The sequence below is a fragment of the Balaenoptera acutorostrata genome, chromosome 6, assembly GCF_949987535.1.
Source record: "Balaenoptera acutorostrata chromosome 6, mBalAcu1.1, whole genome shotgun sequence".
Taxonomy (NCBI): domain Eukaryota; kingdom Metazoa; phylum Chordata; class Mammalia; order Artiodactyla; family Balaenopteridae; genus Balaenoptera; species Balaenoptera acutorostrata.
The window spans coordinates 22,687,233-22,708,216 of record NC_080069.1 but is presented as its reverse complement, the minus strand read 5'-3'; the positions used below and the strand labels follow the sequence as shown (position 1 = coordinate 22,708,216).

The following is a 20,984-nucleotide window of genomic DNA, read 5'->3' as shown; positions in this document are numbered from 1 at the left end:
TGGGAGGGGTTGCAGAGCACCCACCACATCTAGCACCAGTGTACTAGGATTTCCTAAGTATGAAAACACTGCTCCCTCCAAGGGGCTGCACGCTGCTGCTCTACTCGCCTAAAGTTGGAAGATCAAGTCTTTCCTGGAAGCTCTGAATCTCGCTCTGATGACAGCCCTTGGAGTGGATCCAGTTCTGGTCCTCCTACCCCCCTCCCAGAAAGCAAGAGCATTCACATGGATGAAGCAATCGCTGAACTAGCACTCACTCCCTCATGGAGGAGAAGGCACTGTGGTCTTCTTCCTCTAACACAGGAAATGTGTGTGTGTGTGTGTATTTCATCTAGTTTAGATACTTTTTCTTTTAAATTAATTAATTAATTTATTTATGGCTGTGTTGGGTCTTCGTTTCTGTGCGAGGGCTTTCTCTAGTTACGGCAAGCGGGGGCCACTCCTCATCACGGTGCGCGGGCCTCTCACTATCGCGACCTCTCTTGTTGCGGAGCACAGGCTCCAGACGCGCAGGCTCAGTAATTGTGGCTCACGGGCCCAGCCACTCCGCGGCATGTGGGATCTTCCCGGACCGGGGCACGAACCCGTGTCCCCTGCATTGGCAGGCAGATTCTCAACCACTGCGCCACCAGGGAAGCCCTAGTTTAGATACTTTTATATTGGACAATCTTGGGTTGTGTTTAATACTTTTATAATTAATAGTAAGTAATTTGAAAGGACTACGTCTGGGCTGCACCCACGTATTACATTATATTAGCGTCCTGGGACTGCTGCAACAAACCATCAGGGCAGGGAGGCTCAAACAAGAATTTATTGTCTCATAGTTCTAGAGGCCGAAGTCTAAGATCAAGGTGTCAGCCGGACCAGGATCCCTCTGAAGGCCTCACTCCAGCTTCCTTGGCTGTGACAACATAACTCCAATCTCCCCAGTATGTCTTCCCTCTCTACGTGTCTGTCCCTGTGCCCAAATTTCCCCCTTTTAGAAGGACACTGTCATACTGTATTAGGGCCCACCCTGATGACCTCTTCTTAACTTGATCATCTGAAAAGACCCTATTTCTAAATAAGATCACGGTCACAGGTACTAGTGGCTGGAATTAGTACTTCACCATCTTTTAGGGGACACAATTCAAGCCATAACATACACCAAAACCAGTGGGCTGAATGTAAGACAGCTGAATGTAGGTCTCAGGCTTCCAGAAGCTTGAACTAGTGGAATCAGGACAATTTTCTATGTATTCCAGAGACTCTGTTACATAGGAGAGGCGCTGGATATATAAGCACAGACAATAAGACTAATAACTGTTGACTCATAAGGGATAGAGATTCTACATTTGCTTTTAAGACTGAGAAATAAATTATTTTTAAAGGGGATTTGGAAGATATTTTAGGCATGGAATATTGTTGAACAAGAACCTGAGCAATATTAGTACTTTCATCCAATAATCCTATTGTTGTGACCATGATGATTTAAATACTTCTTGGTTTTATTGACTTTTCTTTTCAAAAAAAGAATGGACTATTATTTTTAATTGCCCTGTTAGGAAAAAATATTCTAACCACATGTATGGTATAATTTGGTATAATGTGGTATAATCTTTGCCCCTGGTGCCTGGCACAGAGCTCCTAGAACCCTTGAAATCTGAGTGACAGAAGTGTCTTTTGTTATTCACAATGAACCCCTTCAACCATACCTGAGTTTATGTTCATGAGGTGACTGACTTTCGGAGGGGTCTAGAGAGCTTTGGGATGGGGGCTGGTCACCGGAAAGACCAACCAAGGCATGATTAAAGAGTCACCCACTCCCAGCCCCCACCTGCCTCCCAACCCAACCTCTGCAGAGGGAAGAGGGGCAAGATGTGGAATTCAATCACCAATGGCCAATGATTTAGTCAATCATGCCTATGTAATGAAACATCTGTAAACCCCCCCTAAATGAAAGGGCTTGGAAAACTTCCAAGTTAGTGAATATGTGGAGGTGCTGGGAGGGTGGTGCACCCAGGGAGGGCATGGAAGTGCCACGCAACCCCCCTTATGCCTTGCCCTATGCATCTCTTCCATTTGGCTGTTCCTGAGTTGTATGCTTTATAATAAACTGGAAATATTAATTAAAGTGCTTTCCTGAGTTCTGTGAGCCATTCTGGCAAATTATTAAACCTGAGGAGGGGGGTGTGGGAACCTCCCCGCATTGTAGCCAAGTTGGCAGAAGAGTAGGTATCTTGAGCACCCAATACCTGAGACGGGTATCTGACGTGAGGGTTTCTTGTGGGACTGGGTCCCTAACCTGTGCAGTCTGATGTTAACTACTGGTAGTGAGTGTCAGAATAGAGTCAAATCATGGGATTCCCAGTTGCTGTCTGGATCATTGAAGAATTGGTGTTGGAAAGACACCATGCATTTGCTATCCTGGGAAGAAAAACCTTCTCAGCATGATTAAGGAGATAAAGGCTTGAGCTTCAACCAGTAGTGGGCCTTCTTGAGATGACCCCCTGCCAGGTGGGAGTCACTGCCATGCAAAATGATAAACTACAAAGGAAGAGATTAATTCCTGTCAGTCTCTTTCTACTGCCCCCATTTCTTGACATAAAGATTGGAAATTTAAGATAAAGTTTCTTTGTGTTAATGATTGTGCTCAAGATTTAGAACTTCTAAAGCTTGTAGTTAGTGGTGGAAACTGGAATCTTTGTTTCATCGTACCTGAATCTGAACTTTTGGGAACAAAAAAGCCTACCTAAGCTGTATGTAGACATAAATGGTTTGAGATAAAATATACTTTATAAAACCACTATAGTAAAATATACTTTATAAAACCACTATAGTTTGGGAGGGATGTGTAATTTTGGGATAGACCCATAAAAAAATTATTCAGTCATGTAAGTGTGAAATGGAGAAACTGCTAGCATTATTTTATAAAGATTTGCTGCACATTAGAGAGAAAGGCAGTAGGCTGGTAAATGAAGGAATTTATTGTTAAATCAGCGTTCAACACATCAGAGTTTTTCTGCCTTGCTTCCTCCTTCCTTCCCTCCCTCTCTCCCTCCCTCCCGTATATGCTGCTATCACATCTCAGGCATTGGTGAAAATACACCAGCCTGTTTCTTATGGAGGTTCAGATCAATAGGGAAAATCGACCTAATCATGTCAGCTTGCATCATATGGGTAAGATTATAACTGTGATGTGTGCCTCCAGGTGGAGTCCTAGGTCCTCTGTCTACATGGAGCCTTGATCCATCGTGAGATGATGGTGATAGGAAGGGTGTCCCTGAGGAAGTGACAGCTGAAGGGAGGAGTAAATGCTACCTAAGGGAAGGAAGTCAGGGAGAGCACGTTCCAAGCAGAAAGAACAGCTTGTGGAAAGTCCCCATGTGGAAGGGAGCCTGATGCTTTTTGTGTTTTTGAGGAAATGAGAGACCAAAATGGCTGGAAAGTAAGAGCAAAGATAACATGGTGTAGAATGAGGCTGGGCATTTGTGTGGGGTTAGGTCCTTTACATAACGTAAAGGTTTCAGTCTTTGACTTAAGAGCAGTAGCAAGCTATTGGGCAGCAACTTGGTTAGACCTGAGTTTGAAAGATCTTTCCATATACGTGTGTGGAAAGCATACTGAAGCTGGGTGATAGTAGAAATGGGGAGACTGGTACGGAGGCTCTTATCTAGGTAAAGGTGTTATTATCTTGAGTTATGGTGATGGCAATGGTGATGGAGGACAGCAGACAGAAGGCATCCAGAAGGTAAAACCAATAGGATGTAGCAATGGGGTGGATGTAGGGAGGTGTCAAGGGCAGGGCCTAGGCTTCTGTCTTATAGAGGTACATGGATACCATTGCATGAGGGAGGGAATTTAGGAAAAAGACTAGGTTTGAGGCAGAGTTCAGGGTTTGGGGGATGTAGATCACAAGTTCAAGTTGGATAACTTTAGTTTGAGGTGCCACTGGGACAGCCAAGTGGAAATGCCAAGGAGACGATTGAAAATGTAGGTCTGGAGGTCAGGGGAATAGTTCAGGTTGGATGTGTACATTTAGGAGTTGCCAGGCGTATAGGTGGCAGCTGAAGCCATGAGCTTGGAAGAGATTTCTCATTTGGGAGTGTGGAGTGAGAAGAGAGTATGGTCTAGGACCGTGCCCAGCATAACTGCCAAGTGGAGAGGTTGAGTAACAAAGGAGAACAGGAGGAAAGCCTAAAGAAGTAGCAGTGGAACCAGGAGAGCTTGGTGTCATAAAGCCAAGGGGAAACGTGTTTTCCAGAAGGAGTGGTCCAGGATAAAGTGCTGCAGAGAGGCTGAGAAAGAGAGAAACAAAGATGTCCATCGGGTTTCATAGTCTAGGGGTCCCAGCTGACCATGGCCGAGCTATTTGTGTGGACTCAGTGTGGAGTGAGGAAATGAAGCCATCTTGTTTTACAAGTTTTGTTATTTATCTTGTTTTGCACTTAATTTTTGTATCATGTGCTGCTGTCAGAGAAGTGTACAATTCAGTTGAGGATGTCCCAAGCGAAAAAAAAAATGAGCAAGTGACAATCTCACTGCACTAGTTTGCATGTTCTCCCCACAAAAGCCCAGTGGGCGGAAGCCTGTGAACTGTAGTTATCAACTTTTCACATTAGGGCAGTAAAGTTTGGTATGCTCAAACACTCCAGATTCTCACTGATTGTTTTGGTTGGAGCTAGCATCTACTGAGACTCAAAAAGCACGACCCATAAAAGCAAAAAATTGATTAAATTGAATTTCATCAAAATGGGAAACTGCTGCTTATGAAAAGACATTGTAAAAAACGTTAAAAGACACATCAGAGGCTGGGAGAAAATATTATCTATGTCTAAATCTTTATCTTCCTGAAATGGGCTTATATCCAGAACATATTAAAAAAACACTTAAAACTCAAAAATAAGAAGTTAAGAGATGAGCAGAAGATTTAAACAGACATTTCACAAAAGAAGGTATACAAATGGTCAATAGACTGTTCTTCAGATACCCCAGGACCCCTTGGTCTTGAAGCCTTCACACTGGCCCATTTCTGCACCTGGAATGCTTTCCCCCAGATATCTGCATGGCTCCTTGCTCATGGTCTTCAAAGGGTGCCTGGCTTCTTCCTGTTACTCTTGCTGGCTCACACCATGATCATTTCCTCTCCCTCTTGCCTACTGCCTGTCCTGGGGACAGCATGGCTGTGTTCAAGGTACATGATGTGGTCATCGGTCTTCTGGTATACATGCCTCCATAGAGTTTCCTCCTACAACGAAGAGGTCTGGCCTGCAAAACCAACAAGATACTGTGGAAATGACTGCACGTGACTTCCAAGGCTGAGTTATAAAAGACGCTGCTGCTGCCACCTGGCTCTCACTCTGGGGGAAGTCAGGCGCCATGTTGTGAGGATGCTCAAGGAGCCCTGGGGAGAGGTCTGTGTGGCCTGGAACAGAGGCCCTCCTGCCCACACCCTGCACTAACTTGCCAGGCATGTGAGCAAGCCACCTTGTGAAGACCTTCCTGCCCCAGTGAAGCCTTCGGATGATGCAGCCCTGGCTGACATCTGACTGCAGCCTCATTGCAGACCCTGAACCAGGCCTAGCTAAGCCTCTCCTGAATTCTTGACCTATGGAAAGTATGTGAAATAATAAATGTGTACTGTTTTAAGCTGTTAGGTTTGAGGGTGACTTGTAATGCAGCAATCAATAGCTAATACATGTGGGAGGGAATAAGTAGGTCCAATCTGGCTTGGGATCTAAGCCACATTCTGCCAACTATTTAGAAAATGCGTATTTCAACCCTACCCATTTATAGGTGTAAACTTATTGCGTTTATCCCTCAGTTCTGAACCTGTAGAAAGGGGAGAAAGGAGGGAGTGAGGGGGAGGTTGGGGAGAGCAGGCCAGAGTTATAGGTAGGGATATTTTGGGGAAAGAGAAATCCTGAAAAGATGATTTTTAAAAAGCTTTAAGAAATCATGTGTGATATAACCCCCATTTCTGACCCCACCCAAGAAACCGTCAGCAAAAATACATGTCACTGTTTAAACTGTCGGGTCAGGTGGGGAACCCAGTCATGTGAAAATTGCAGACAGATGGGGGGCTGAAGCATGATTAGGTCATTTCCCCAAAGTTCACACCAAGAATGTGGCAGAGCTGCTCACCCAATGGTTCTGGAAGGACAACCTCAAGCATATGCAGTGGAAAGCAAAAGGGGCGCAGGTCCACGAAAAGGACAAAGCTTTGCTGATTAACCGGTTTTTGAAGGCAAGGCTCATAGGACCTTTCTCTGCCCTCTGTCTGTTTTTCATTAAATCCGGAATGGAGGGGTCTGGAACTAGTGCTTCAAGACCAACTCTTAAAGCCTTATTTACTCTTAAAGCATCCTTGAGGGCCCCCAGGGGAAGAAAAGGGAGGAAACACCCAAAGATAAACACCTGGCAGTGCTCACACAACACCGGGGAGAGCGGTCCGCGGTTCAGACCCGCACCAGCGGCGGCCAGAGTAGCAGCTGCGTGCGGGGCGCTGGAGCTGGATAATGATTTTACCATCTTCTCCCATTCTGCCCTGTATCCCTGGCCGCCCCTGGCCAGTCAGAGTAAGAGTCCTTCATCTGCTTTAGGAATGAGAACTGTGTGGGATGTTCCCCCAAATAGATTCGGCAGAGACAGACAGGCCTAAATAATTTGAACAGGCGTAACGGGCGGGGCTGGCTCAGTCACGTTGTCAGCAGACCACAGCAAGAGGACTTTTATTTCCTGCCATGTGTGAGGCGGTGGAAGGGCATTTCCAGGGGGGAAAGCTCAGGGGTCTGCGGGTCTGGCACCCAAGGCCAGGTCTCTGCCGAATTCACGCCACTCGCAGGAAATGGTGTTTGAACAAAAGCGCCAAACAAACTGTTCGATAATCAGTTAAAAGATAAATCGCACAAAACAAACAACTGAGCCCCTGGAGGTTCCGAATCCTTTCTCCAAGAGAGCAAAAACAAAGAAAATTCCTAAGTTACAAACAGGAGAGTCAGGCCTTCCAATTCCAGACCTTTGCATGTGTTAAGCAAAACCAAGAATAAGCAAGAAAATATGCTATTTGAATTGCGTTCAAAATGTCTTTTACAAGTGAAGCAAATTACTTCTGCATGTTCTGAGGCTCTGCAGAGAACAAATAGTGGCCTTTAATGGGTAAAATTACACAATTTGCTTTTAACAGTAAACCCAAAGCCGCGGTGGCTTCAAATAGCATCGCGCTCCCGAGAGCTCCCTCCACGCAGCTCCACTCTTAGCAGTTTCTGAACATTTTGGAGGGACGAAGTTGTCCCCACCGGGCGCAGCGTGGCGAGGAGGGGCCGGGAGTCGCCGGCGGGAACGCGGCCTGTTTCTTTCCTTGAACGTTCTGCTTCTCTTCCTCCCGCGCCGCCAGTTTCTGGGACCGGGTGGCTCTCTGATTTGCCCCGGTGTCGGCTGGCGGGGCGCAGTGTCGTCCCGAGTTACAGATTTATGACCAGGCCCCCGGGGGTCCCGCCCCCTAAAGATGGGTGCCAACTGCCCCGGGCGTCTCTGCGGCGAGGGGAGCCCCCCTCCCGAGGTCTGGCTGTACGCCCCCAAGGCTCCAACTTTGCGGCCAAGCCTCCCGAGGAGCAGGCCCGAGGGCGGGAGCGGGAGGCACGTCCGGGGACTGAGCTGCGGTCCCCGGTCCAGGCCCCCAGCTGCCCGCGCGCCCCGCCCGCCGCAGGCGTGTCCCTCCGGCAGGGGGCGCCGGCGCCGGCCTCGCTCTGCCCATCGGGGCGGGCGAGCCTGGGACCCTGCCTCCCTGCTCGCCCACTCCCGCCCCCCGTGCTTGTCCAGGCGGCCGGAGCCGAGAGGCGCATCCCGGTCGGGAGAGGAGGAGGACCACGAGTTCCTCGAAAGGGACCAACTCGCAAAGTGCCCGGGAGAAAGGGCAGCGGACGCGCGGCCGACAGGGGTGGTGGCGCCCGGCCCCCGCGCCGCGCCGGTCCCAGCGCCCCGGCCCCCACGGCCCGCGGCATGGCCCAGGGCTTGGCGCTGCCGTTGCTGTGCGTCCCAGCCGTCTGGGCGGCCGCCGCTCTCCTGCTCTGCGTGTCCGGGACCTCAGGTAGGACCAGCCGGTCCGCGCCTGCCTGGGCGCACCTCCTCCGTGCGCGGGCACGGGGCTTTCGTCTCGTGCGTGTTTCCCTTCCTTCGTGATTCTGCCCGGGCCGCCGCGCCGGCGCCGCTGCTCCCGAGAGAGGGGCGCCTGACTGGGCCCCTCCGCACCCGCCTCGGCCCCGCTCCCCTGCCCGCGCCCCGCCGCGCGGGGCTGCTTTCAATAAGGCGCGCTCTGGGGACGGCTAAGTGTTTCCAGAGGCCGGGGCGGGCGGCGCCGGCGCCCGCGGGGAGCCCCTAGCCGGGGGTTTCTGAGGGTCGTGAGTGTGAATGCGGCCGGGCCCCGGGTCCGCAGACGTGTCCGAGGTTCCCAGGACCTTGACTCGGCCCTGCTCCCCGAGGTTCCCTTCCAGGGCTCCTGGCCCGCGGCGCCCCCCTCTGAGCCGAGATCTCCCCAGGGCGGGCGCCGCGGTGGGACGAGGCTCGGGGAAGGGGGCTCCCAATCCCCGCCGCTTGGTTGAAAGGGGATTTGGCTTCCCTTTTGTTGGCCCCTCACCCCCTCCCCCACCGCCGGGAGGTGGCCGAAGCGGCATTTCCTGTGCCTGGGGTCCCCGGGCGGCCTTTCGGCTGCTGGGGACCTGGCCTCCTTCGGGCAGGCTGGAGGGGCGGGCCCGGCTCCCGGGTGGCGTTTTCCTCGAGGGTCGCGCGATCTTGGGCGGCGTGGACCGCGGGGCGCGCAAGAGCTGCCGCCAGGTTCGGGGAAACCTGGGGGGACCGCCCTAGGGGGGCCAAGCCGTCCCGAACCCCGGGGCACCCCTGGCCTGCACCCCTCGCCAGATTCCCGCACCCTGCCGCGGCGGGGCCTCCAGGTTTGGAGGCTGAGGGGGTTCGCCTCACGTCCCAGAAATCCGTGAGCCGCCCCTTACACGTGAGTGGGTCTCAGTGTCTCCACTCCACGCATTGCTTCCCCCTCCCCGCCCCCGCTCCATTTCTGCAGGAAGGTGAGAATAAGGCAACAGGCGCGAGAAGGGGGCTCAGCTCTTCTCGTATCCTGCTGCCAGCTGCGCGTTCCAGGGACCAGTCCTCCGATATAGGAATGCTGGGCAGCCTTTCCTGGGGGGCGTTTGGGTTTAAGCAAGAGCCGATTACGTCACACATCCCTGGTTACTTGATTTGGGAAAGGGGTTTGCATTTATGTCGCTGTTCCTTAAAGCATAAGCCGCTCAGGGTGCAATGTGCAATGGTAGGTAAACCAGACCTTCTAAGTCAGTCTTTGGGGTTTTAACAACATCCCTGTGGATTTCTGCACCCCTCACCCCGCTAGAATCCCTCTCCCCTTTCGAGTCAGGGGATGCATTTGCTGCGCTGTGGGAGGGGGAAGAGGGGGCTTATCCCGGCGACTCGACGTGCTTTTGCACAGCGTTTGCGTGGTGGCCTCGTGGGGATTAATTGCCCTGCAAAACCGTACCTCGCAAACTTATGCCCGGCGGCGGTTTAAGTTGCATTTGTCAGGGAAGAGTTGGAGGTGGGTGATGTGAGAAAAGGTGATAGGTTTGTTGCTTAAATAAAGGTTGTAACAAGACTGGAAAGGCTGCTCGCATTTTAAAAGCGCAGAGTAGTTGAAACATTGCCGTCCTTTACAGTTGAGTTTAAGAAATCTCTGAGGAACAAAGCCATCCAATATCATTTTCATTAATTTTTGAACCCTGTGTGGAGGTAATTTTCTTTTTCCAGTAAAATAATAGTAATCTCTATAGGGGAGGGAGCAGGGAAGCTGTTTATAATTCTCTTCCTTCTGGAATGCTAGGCTAGCTGGAAATTCAAAGAATATGATCATATTCAAAACTATGAATACAATTTTATGATTACAGGAGATTCGAGTGTTTGGCATATTTTCAGCTGTAAAGAAGAATCCCTGTCATTTGAGTGTATTTTATATACAAAACATAAGTTACTATGTAAAAACATGGAAAAGTTACTCTAAAAGGATTTTTAAGTTCTACATTTTTATAGAAGACTCTGTTCCTTAACGAGATAAATACCTGATTTGGGACCGTGTGGCCCACCTGGGTAGGTTAGGCTGGGAGTTTTGGGGTCCCCCCACCCCGATTTTGACAGTGCAGTGTTTACTTCTGGCCCAGATCCCTGGAGTGATGGTGGTAATAAATAATGATAGTGATCCATTTGGAAGTAAGTAAATGAAAACATCTTGAATAAGAAGACTTTATGGAAAAAGAAAAGTTTTTATATACTATATAGTAAGGAAACATGTTTTTCTTATTATGGCTGTGTACCAAGCAAAGAAGAATCACACATTTGAAAATTTTCAATGTTTAACAGTGAGAGCAAGTTTAACCCTCACGTCTACTTGATAAAAATGCCATCTGGAGACAATGACCACCACTGACCCTATGTGACATTCCGTGTGAGCTGCTATACTAAACTGTTTATAAAAATGGCGATAGGTGACCGAGGGGCTCTAGTCAGTGAGGCTGAACTCTTAATTAGTAAAGCAAGTCATAGTTAGAAAACTTAACAAGAAATCTGCTTAATATTTTGCAAGCAGAAAAGCAACATGGGTTTAAAAAGGTGCGTTTACCAGGAGTAGTTTTTGGTGAGAGTGATCTGCAAATTTACGAGGCAATGTGAAATAACATTTCTATTTTTATTCCTAAACCGTTTTTGTATTGTTTGGTCAAAATACCGCCGTAATTATTGTTTGTATGTCAGTCTCTGTTATGGTGTGATTTGTAGTGAATTACTTGTTCCCCGAGAACGTTTTGTCTCTTTAGCCTCGGTTTAACCTCTGAGACATTTAAGCCTGGCAGAGTTTGGGTTTAATGCCTATCCTTTGGAATCTTTTTCTGAGATCAATGGGATAGAAATGCAGGAGTAGGGGAACAGCCCGTCTGACAGGTAGGGAAGATTAATCTCCTAAAGGGGGATTTCTAAAGCAAGGTTTCAGCTGGAGAAGTGGCGCTCCTTTAAAATGCATTCCACAGGAGGCCAGGATGTGGAAAGTTATCATTATCATTGAAATGGGAACTGGGTGTGAAAGCCTTGGCCTCCCTAATCTGCAGAACTCTGACTTCTCTGATTAAAAAGTATAGGAAATCTGTGTACTCTGGAACTCTTTTCCCAGGGAGAGCTGTAATTATACAATTCCAAGTTGTCAGGGAAAAGAAAGTGGGCTACTGTTATCTGAGCCCAGGGTTTAAAACCATCTTCTAAAATGCTCGTTGATGTCAGGGGCCTTTTGGTGTTTATCTCGTCCATTCCCTGGGAACCTGGAGGGGATCCGGCAGCATCCTGTGCTTACCACCTGGAGAAGGGCTGGGCTGCGGAGCTTTGGGTTCACCCTGCTGTGCCCTACGGGGAGCTCCTTATGGGCCGTGACATATTTCTGTTCACGGTGAAGAAAGTTGTCATTAAGATATTTCCTTCTTTGGGGACCTGTGGTGACTGCCAGGCGGACTCCATGAGTACCGTGCGTGGAAGGTGTCAAAGCAAAGTAACCAGGGGGACTTGCTTTGCAGAGGAAGCGTTGCTGGTTAAGTCTGAATTTTACATGGCCAATAGTAACTTCGTGAAAGGACAGTTGGGCTGAAAGGACTGGTTTTGAAAACATCGCTTCTCAGTGACTCTGGGTTCTTTGGTTTTGTATTGTTGCACTGCATCACTGTAACAGAAACACTAAGAGTTCGGTGGGTAGTGCGGGCTTCTTGAGTTTTGAAGTAAAAATCTAAGCAACAAGAGTAGCTCTGGCCCACTAATTATGGCTGCAACTGGCTGGGGTTTGTACCAGCCTCCTTTTTCTAGTATATATTGATTCGGTTTTGCTGAGGAGCTTGCCGAGTTGGAAATGAGGGTGGGATAGCTCTGCTTGCATGTGCTGCTGTCTAAAATACGTCTGGGGTGTGATCTGTTTAAAATCATATTAGCAGAGTGACCAAGGAATTGTTGAACATTAGGAAGGCTTTTCAAAAATAAGGAATTGTGTTGGTGTGGTTTGTATTATTTTGGGGATTTCTGGTTTTTTTGTTTTTTGTTTTTTAAGTTCTATCTCTGAAAGAACCAAAAAAATCAAAAGCCAAAGGGAAGAGATAATTACAGAAAAATTTAGCCTAATTAGACTAAGTGGCTTGTCCTCTAGAAAGTCTTAAGTTCCAGTGGGATGTGGTGTGTGTGTCTTTAATTGTCACTGGAATGAGCTTCAGTAAGCACTCTGTCACTTTTGAGATGTTATCTGGGGAGAATGTGGCTGCTTCTTCAAATCCCCCTGGAGTGGGGGAGGGTTTTCCCCAAGTCCCAAAAGCTCCCAGCCTAATAGTTTCCACACCCCAGTGCCCTCCTGGAGGGCTAGTTAACCCAGTGTGCACTTCAATGACAGAAATCCTCGTTGTAGACTTGTGCTGTGGAGTATCGTAGCCGCTAGGCACATGTAGCTATTTAGGCTAAAATTAATTAAACTGGACTGAACTGAAAGATTCAGTTCCTCCACCCCACCAGATGCATTTCAGTGGCGGCGTGTGGCGGTGGCTCAGATGGCCCAGGTACGCAGAGGACGTTTCCAGCATTGCAGGAAGCTCTGTGGGCCACTCTCCTGTTTGTCCAGGGTCTGTGTGTTGGCCACTGTTGCTTCAGGAACAGTCTTGTGGAGTCCAGAGCCAAGGAGGAGCTTCACCTTGTTTGCTTAGAGTTCTGTTTGTTGACTGTGGGAGATTTGAAGGCAAAAATGAAATGGATTGACTCTAATCTGTGGAACTAGAGGGCCGTGCCCCAAGAGGGGCTTAGCAGAGGTGTGATGATGACCGAGGCAACAAAACCTTAGCGTACATGCTTGCATACTGTACAGTGCTGATATGAGGGAAATGTTAGCTTTAAAGAATTCGCATGTGAGGGGCTAAACGAGATTATGTGAACACGTGTGTGCACACTCACGTATGTGTTCGCGTGTGTTTGGGAGAGGGCACACCGTGGCTTCAGTGCCATTAAAAAAGCACATGAAGTGGTGATAGTGACGACTGTTTTCCTCAGATTAGGCTGTCTGACGTAATGGGAGATCTTCAAGTGGTGAAAGGAAACAAATGTCATGGGAAGAAGGTTTAAAGTGCAGATTCAAAAGAATCCCAGCACAAGAAAGGTGAAGGAAACCTGCCCTGTGCCCGGCACATTGGGGGCATGCAAAAGCAGTTTCCCACGTGGGGAACGAAATCACAGTAGGGGAGGAAGAGGGAGTGGGGAGATGACATTTGAGGACATACTTATGGACGAATTCACAGTCCAGTCTGAACTGAGTCTTATGTGCATCAGCTGTGATTTGCCAAAGACTTCCTGGAGCAAGCAGATCTGTGATAATGCCTGTTAGTGGCCAACCCTCGCAAGATCTTCTCCTTTACCTCTGGTAACCGCCACGTGGGATGTGGTGGAATGTGTCTGTGGAATGTGTTTGCAGACGGGAAAGGGCTGAGAGAGGAGGGCAGATGTGGGAAGAGGCAGTAGGAACCAAGAGTAGCCAGAGCACCGTCCTCAGAGAAGGGGAAATCGTGTGGAGTCAAGAGTCTGAGGATCTTAGCTCCCAGGCAAATGCAGGATGTGATGCGATAAGCAGGGCAAGGCATGGCGAGCTGCAGCCACGTTTTCGGAGGATAATTTGGCAGCACCCGGGGGTGGGGGTGGGAAAGCTAAGAGGGTAGTGGTTGCACCCAAGAAAGGAGGTGCATGAAGAATCAAGGGCCTTGGTCTTGGATTTGTTGGGGGAATTCCCAGGAATTCCTGGGAGGAGCATCCTGGGAGAAAACTGATGCAGAAGGGAAAGTCCAGTCATTCCTTAGGGGTCTGGAGCAGGGATGCACACAACATTTTGGCTCCTGGAAGACAATGGGCATTGGGAAGGGGAATGAGTAGGATTTGTGGGATGATGAGGAATTGAGTGAGGACATAAGAGTTCCATCTAAAATAGGGAGCAGCCCACAAATGAATGGTAAGAAGGGTGTAGGAAGGGAGTGAGGGGTCACAGGCTGAGAATGCTTTTAGGCACAACCTCTGGGTCATATTCATTTCAGTGGCCACCTTCCTGTCCTATCGTAGGATGTTATTTTATGTTTTCAACTCTTATAGAACATTTGGAAATAACACTTGGAAATTGGGAATTTTCCTCCCAACAGTGAAATAACTCCCAGGTAGCCATAGTCTTTGTATAACATTGGATACGTTTCTAGAGGAGCTTAAAGTCTACAGGAAGAGTGGTGACGAGGGGGAGCTCTGTCTTAAGTGAACGTGAGACGTGGAGGGAGGGCAGGAGTGGAGGGACTGGCTAGGTGTGCATCTGCTTATTTTGCAAAAAGAAACACGGAAAGGAGAAACCGTAAAGTGACACCTCAGATCTTTTCTTAATTAAGGTAAAATATGCATAAAATAGACCTTTTAAGCCATTTTTAAGTGTACAGTTCACTAGCATTAAGTATCTTCACACTGTTGCGCCACCGTTGCTACCATCCATCTCCAGAACTGTTTTCATCCCCCAGACTGAAACTCCGCCCCCGTTTAAACAACAACTCCCCATTCCCCCTTCCAGCCCTGGCAGTCACCATTCTACTTTCCATCTCTATGAATTTGACTACTATAGGTATCTCAAATAAATGGAATTATATTATTTGTCCCTTTGTAACTGTCTTCTTTCACTTAACATAGTCTTTTCAAGGTTCATCCATATTGTAACATGTGTTAGTACTTTTTTTAAGGCTGAATAATACTCCATTATACACACACGCGCTCATACATACCATGCATAGACCACATTTTGTTTTCCGTTTTTTCTGTCTGTTGGTGGACATTTGGGTTGTTTCCTCCTTTTGGCTCCTGTGAATAGTGCTGTTATGAACATGGGTATACAGATATCTGTCCAAGTCCTTGCTTTCAGTTCTTTTGGATGTACACCCAGAAGTGGGATTGCTGGATCATATGGTCGTTCTATGTTTAATTTTTTGAGTAACCGCCGTACTGTCAACATTTGTTATTTTCTGTTTTATTGATAACAGTCATCATAATGAGTGTGAAGTGGTTTTAATCTCATTGTGGTTTGGATTTGCATTTTTCTAATGATTAGTGACGTTGAGCATTTTTTCATGTCATTTGTATATATTTCATGGCCATTTGTATATCTTCTTTGGATATGTCTGTTCAAATCCTTTGCTCATTTTTTAATCATATTGTTTGGGTTGTCTTGGTTGAGTTGTAGGAGTTCTATGTGTTCTAGATATTAACTCCTTATCAGATATATGATTTACACATATTTCCTTCCATTCTGTGGGTTGCTTTTCCACTCTGTTAATAATGTCTTTTGATGCACAAAAGTTTTTAATTTTAATGAATCAATTTATTTATTTATTTTTTTTTTTGGTTTTACCTGTGGTTTTGGTGTCATATCCAAGAAATCATTGCTAAGGCCAATGTCATGAAGCTTTTCCACTATGCTTTTTTCTGAAAGTTTTTAGTTTTAGCTTTTTTTAGGTCCTTGATCCATTTGGAGTTAATTTTTATAGATGGTGTAAGGTAAGGGTTCAACTTCATTATTTCGAATGTAGATATACAGTTTTCCCAGCACCCTTTGTTGAAAAGTTTGTTCTTTATTCATTGAATGGTCTTGGCATCCTTGTCATTTGCTACATATGTAGAGTTTATTTCTGGGCTCTCTATTCCATTGGTCTATGTGTCTGCCCTTAAGCCAGTGTTTTGATTATTGCAGCTTTGTAGTATGTTTTGAGATCAGGAAGTATGAGTGTTCCAACCTCATTTTCTTTTTCTAGATTGTTTTGGCTATTTGGGATCCCTTGAAATTCCATATGAATTTTAGGATGGATTTTCTATTTCTACAAAAAGCGTCACTGGGATTTTGATAAAGATTGCACTGAATCTGTACATTGCTTTGGATAGTATGGACATCTTAACAAGCCTTACAGTCCACAAACACAGGCTGTCTTTCCTTTTATTTAGATGTTCTTTAATTTCTCTCAACAATGTTTTGTAGTTTTCAGTGTACAAGTCTTTTATCCACTTGATTGAATGTATTCTTAGTATTTTATTCTTTTTGATGCTTTTGTGAATGGAAATGCTTTCTTAATTTCATTTTTGGATTGATTTTTGTTAGTGTATAATAGTGCAGCTGATTTTTGCCTGTTGACTTTGTATCCTGCAAATTAGTTTAATTTGTTTGGTAGCTCAAATAGAATTTTTGTGTATCTGTATGTAGGGTCATGCCATCTGTGAACAGAGATAATTTTACTTCTTTCTTTCCAATTTTGGATGCCTTTATTTCTTTTTAAATTTTTGTCTAATTGCTCTATCTAGAACTTCCAATATTATATTTAATAGAAGTGGTGAAAGCAGACATCCTTGTCTTGTTCCTGATCTTAGAGAAAAAGCTTTCAGTTTTTCACCATTGAGTATGAAGTTAGCTGTAGGCTTATCATTTATGGCCTTTACTATGTTAAGATAGTTTCCTTCTATTCTTAGTTCATTCTGACATATTTTTGTATGAACATGTTAATGTTCTACATGTTCAAAAAATAAAGTTAAATCACTGAAAATGGCAGGAAACTAAAATTGAATACAAACAAGTAAGTCCAACTATAAAAGAAACCTATTGGGTGGGCCGAGAAGTGCCTTCGGTTTTTTAAGTAAAAATAAAAGACACATTTTTCATTTTCACCAAGAACTTTATCAAACAGCATATTCACCCTTTTGTTCCACTACTTTCTGCCATTTTTCAGGCAACTTCATAATTCCATCTTCCCAAAACTTTTTATCTTTTTGAGCAAAGAACTGTTCCAGGTACCTTTTATAGCCTTCCAGGGAATTGAAATTTTTTCCATTAAGAGAATTTTGTAAAGACTGAAATAAATGGAAATCCAAAGGTGCAATGTCTGATGAATACAGCAGATGAATCAGAACTTCCAGCCAAGCTGTAACAGTTTTTGCCTGGTCATCAAAGAAACATGGGGTCCTACATTATCCTGATGGAAAATTTGTTTTTTGTTGTAATTCTGGATGCTTTTCGTGGAGTGCCACTTTCAGTTGGTCTAATTGGTAGCAGTACTTGTTGGAATTAATCGTTTGGTTTTCCGGAAGGAGCTCATAATAGAAGACTCCCTTCCAATCCCACCAGAAACACAACATCACCTTCTTTGGATGAAGACCGGCCTTTGGTGTGGTTGGTGGTGGTTCATTTCTCTTGCCTCACGATCTCTTCTGTTCCATGTTGTTGTACAGTATCCACTTTTCATCGCCTGTCACAATTTGTTTCAAAAACAGAACATTTTCATTACGTTTAAGTAGAGAATCGCATGGGAAATACGGTCAAGAAGGTTTTTTTCACTTAACTTATGTGGAACACAAACATCAAAGTGATTCACATAACCAAGCTGGTGCAAATGATTTTCAACGCTGAATTTGGATATTTTGAGTATGTTGGCTATTTCCCGCGTGGTATAACATTGATTGTTCTCAATTTATGTCTCGATTTGGTCACCATCAACTTCAACTGGTCTACTTGACCGTGGAGCATTGTCCAGTGAGAAATCTCCAGCACGAAACTTCGCAAACCACTTTTGACACATTCGATCAGTCACAGCACCTTCTCCATACACTGCACAAATCTTTTTTTGCATTTCAGTTGCATTTGTACCTTTCTTGAAATAATAAAGCAGGAACTTCCCTGGTGGTCCAGTGGTAAAGAATCCACCTTTCAATGCAGGGGACGCGGGTTCTATCCCTGGTCGGGGAACTAAGATCCCACATGCTGCAGGGCAACTAAGCCTGCGCGCCACAACTACTGAGCTCGCGCACATCAACTAGAGAGCCCGTGTGCCACAGACTGCAGAGCCTATGGGCTCTGGAGCCTGTGCCACAACTAGAGAGGAGAAAACCCGCACACCACAACTAGAGAGAAGCCCGTACGCCTCAACGAAGATCCCACGTGCTGAAACGAAGATCCCGCCTGCCGCAACAAAGACCCGACGCACCCAAATAAATAAATAAATAAATAAATAAATAAATAATAAAAGAAATAATAAAGCATAATAGGCCGAAAATGTTGCTTTTTTTCTTCCATCTTCAATATTAAAAAGGCTACACAAAAATTCACCAATTTTGATAAGTCTTTTTTTAAATGCACACTGATATGACAGCTGTCACATACAGTCTAATGAAAGGGTTTCCCATTAAGTTAAAGACAACTAAGTGCTACTAGAGCCGTCTTACAGAAAAAACCGAATGAACCTTTTGGCCAACCCAATAGTTCAAGTGAATGTGGACCCAATACTTTGACTATACATCCTCAGTCTAGATGGAAAACAAAGCAAAACAAAACCTGAAAACAAATCTTGCACTTTTAGGGGTTTGTTTTTCATAGCAGTAGGGGTGTAACAATTGTGAGACTGTTTTGTGTGAATTGTGGGATTGGGCAAATAAGGTGTGTTGGTAACATTGGAGCCAGGGTTCCTACTGTGGAAGAAGGGAGATACAAATGAGGAATGAGGGAAAACAAGGAAGAACCCAGAGGGGTTGGATTGGAAGTTGGAGAGATTAGTATAACTCATGATTTATGCATATACACACACATTTACATATATGTATAAAATAATGTGTTAGGGTTATAAATTCATAGTTCATAAAATAGATTTTTTTCTATACATAACAGTTATTTCTAGCACCTCATTAGGAATGAGCCCTATTAGTGCCCAGATCTTGGTTTCTAAATACTGTTACACATTATAGGAACTAGGATACCTTGGAGAAATGACTGATTATGGGGCCAGGATAGGGAAAAATATAAGATGAGCCAGGAGCGTAATCTTGTGATAGAAAGTGAACAGAAGCAATGGGAACATATCAAATGTACAGTTGCCAGCTTGGAGGCGTTCCAGTGGTCAAATCTCCGACAGGTTAAGCGTCAAATAAATAAGGACAAGCATGGATTATACGTGGAACAAAATAGGAATCGATGATTCAACATCGATAAGTAAATAAGTACAATTGCCCCTCTGTATCTGTGGATTCTGCATCCTCGGATTCAACCAACCATGGATCAAAAATATTTAAAAAATTCCAGAAAGTTCCAAAAAGCAGAACCTGCATTTTCTGCACGCTGGCAACTATTTACATAACATTTACATTGTATTTACAGCCTTTTACATAACATTTGCATTGTATCAGGTGTTAGAAGTCATCTAGAGATGATGTAAAGTGTACAGGAGGATGTGTGTGTAGGTAATATGCAAATTCTACTGCCATTTTATTTTATTTATTTTTTTAAAATTTATTTATTTATTTATTAATTTATTTATTTTTGGCTGTGTTGGGTCTTCGTTTCTGTGCGAGGGCTTTCTCTAGTTGCGGCGGGCGGGGGCCACTCTTCATCGCGGTGCGCGGGCCTCTCACTATCGCGGCCTCTCTTGCTGCAGAGCACAGGCTCCAGACGCGCAGGCTCAGTAGTTGTGCCTTACGGAGGCCTAGTTACTCCGCGGCATGTGGGATCCTCCCAGACCAGGGCTCAAACCCGCGTCCCCTGCATTGGCAGGCAGACTCTCAACCACTGCGCCACCAGGGAAGCCCCTACTGCCATTTTATATAAGGGACTTGAGCATCCTCGGATTTTGGTATCCGCAGGGGGTTGGGGGTAGTGAGGTGGTCCTGGAACAATTCCCCACAGATACTGAGGGACAACTATATAGTTAAATACATGCATTATTTTCCTAGGGCTGCTGTAATAAAGTACCACAAACTGGGTGACTTAAAACAAGAAAAATTGATTTTCTCACAGTTTTGGAGCCTGCAAGTCCAAAATCAAGGTGTCAGCAGTCCATGCTCCCTCCGAAGGCCCTGAGGGAGAATCCTTTTTTGCCTCTTTCAGTTCCTGGTGGCTCCCATTGTCCCTTGGCTTGTGGCAGCATCACTCCAATCTCTACTCCATCTTCACATGCCCTTCTTTCCTAGATGTCTCTCTGTGTCCATTCCTCTTCTTAGAAGGGATGGCAGTTATTGGATTTAGGCCCACTTTAAATCCAGGATGATTTCATCTTGAGATCCTCAACTCATTACTTCTGCAAAAACTATTTTCAAATAAGGTCACATTTGAAGTTTTGGATGGATATGAATTTTGGGGGACACTATTTAACCCACTACATTACATAAATGAACAGAATAGAGAGGGAACAGAGAACACTTCCTTACAGTAAAATGCCAGCTAATAAAATTGAGGTGACTTTAAAAAGTTATGATTTGCAACAATAATTGTGCAAATTGATTTGGGCGATGAATGTTGAATGCAATTAAATAGGGCCATGTTTGATGGGGAGCAGGGAGTGTCCATGGCTCAGAGTATTTCCCCACAGAGCCTTTATTTGCAAGGGGGCAACTAGCAGCTACAGACTGGAGAAAGCAGACATCACCTAACTGGGTGACCAAGGCTCACATCACCACTGTGGGCAGGTGGACATAGTCCTTCCAACAAGGGCATTGATTAGCCTGCATTCCAGCTGGGGATGCAGAACCTGAGTCTCATGGTGACAAAAACCAGCAAGCCCAAATGGAGGGGCATTTTATTAAACAACTGGCCTGTAGTAGAAAACCTCAGTGTCGTGAAGGAAAAAAAAACAGCCAAGAAACGGGTCCAGCTTAAAGGAGACGACAGGAGGAGACAAGTAAATGCAGAGTGTGATTCTGGACAGGACTGGGTTAGAGTGAAAACTGCCGTGCACATCATTGGAACCTCTGATGAAATTGGAATATGGAGGTAAAGTATTTAAAAGTGTGGTCAAAGTTCACTGCCCTGAGTTTGTCAATTGTACGGAGATTCTGTAAGAGGACATCTTTGGTCTTAGGAAGTATGTACTCAGTGTTAAGGGGTAAAAAGCATGACGTCTGCA

At 45.7% G+C, this 20,984-nt stretch overlaps 1 protein-coding gene across 2 annotated transcripts in view; it reads left to right on the top strand.

Annotated features, from left to right (window-relative positions):
• The first annotated feature begins 7,444 nt into the window (after positions 1-7,444).
• Positions 7,445-20,984, top strand: part of ROR2 (receptor tyrosine kinase like orphan receptor 2) — a 220,253-nt gene continuing 206,713 nt past the window's right edge. For both annotated transcript variants that reach the window (XR_009008652.1, XM_057548718.1), the window contains exon 1: positions 7,445-8,068. Coding sequence is in view for 1 of the 2 variants with exons in the window: in XM_057548718.1 (XP_057404701.1) it covers positions 7,453-8,068 (616 nt within the window). In the remaining variant the exon portion in view is untranslated. The remainder of the gene's footprint in view (positions 8,069-20,984) is intronic.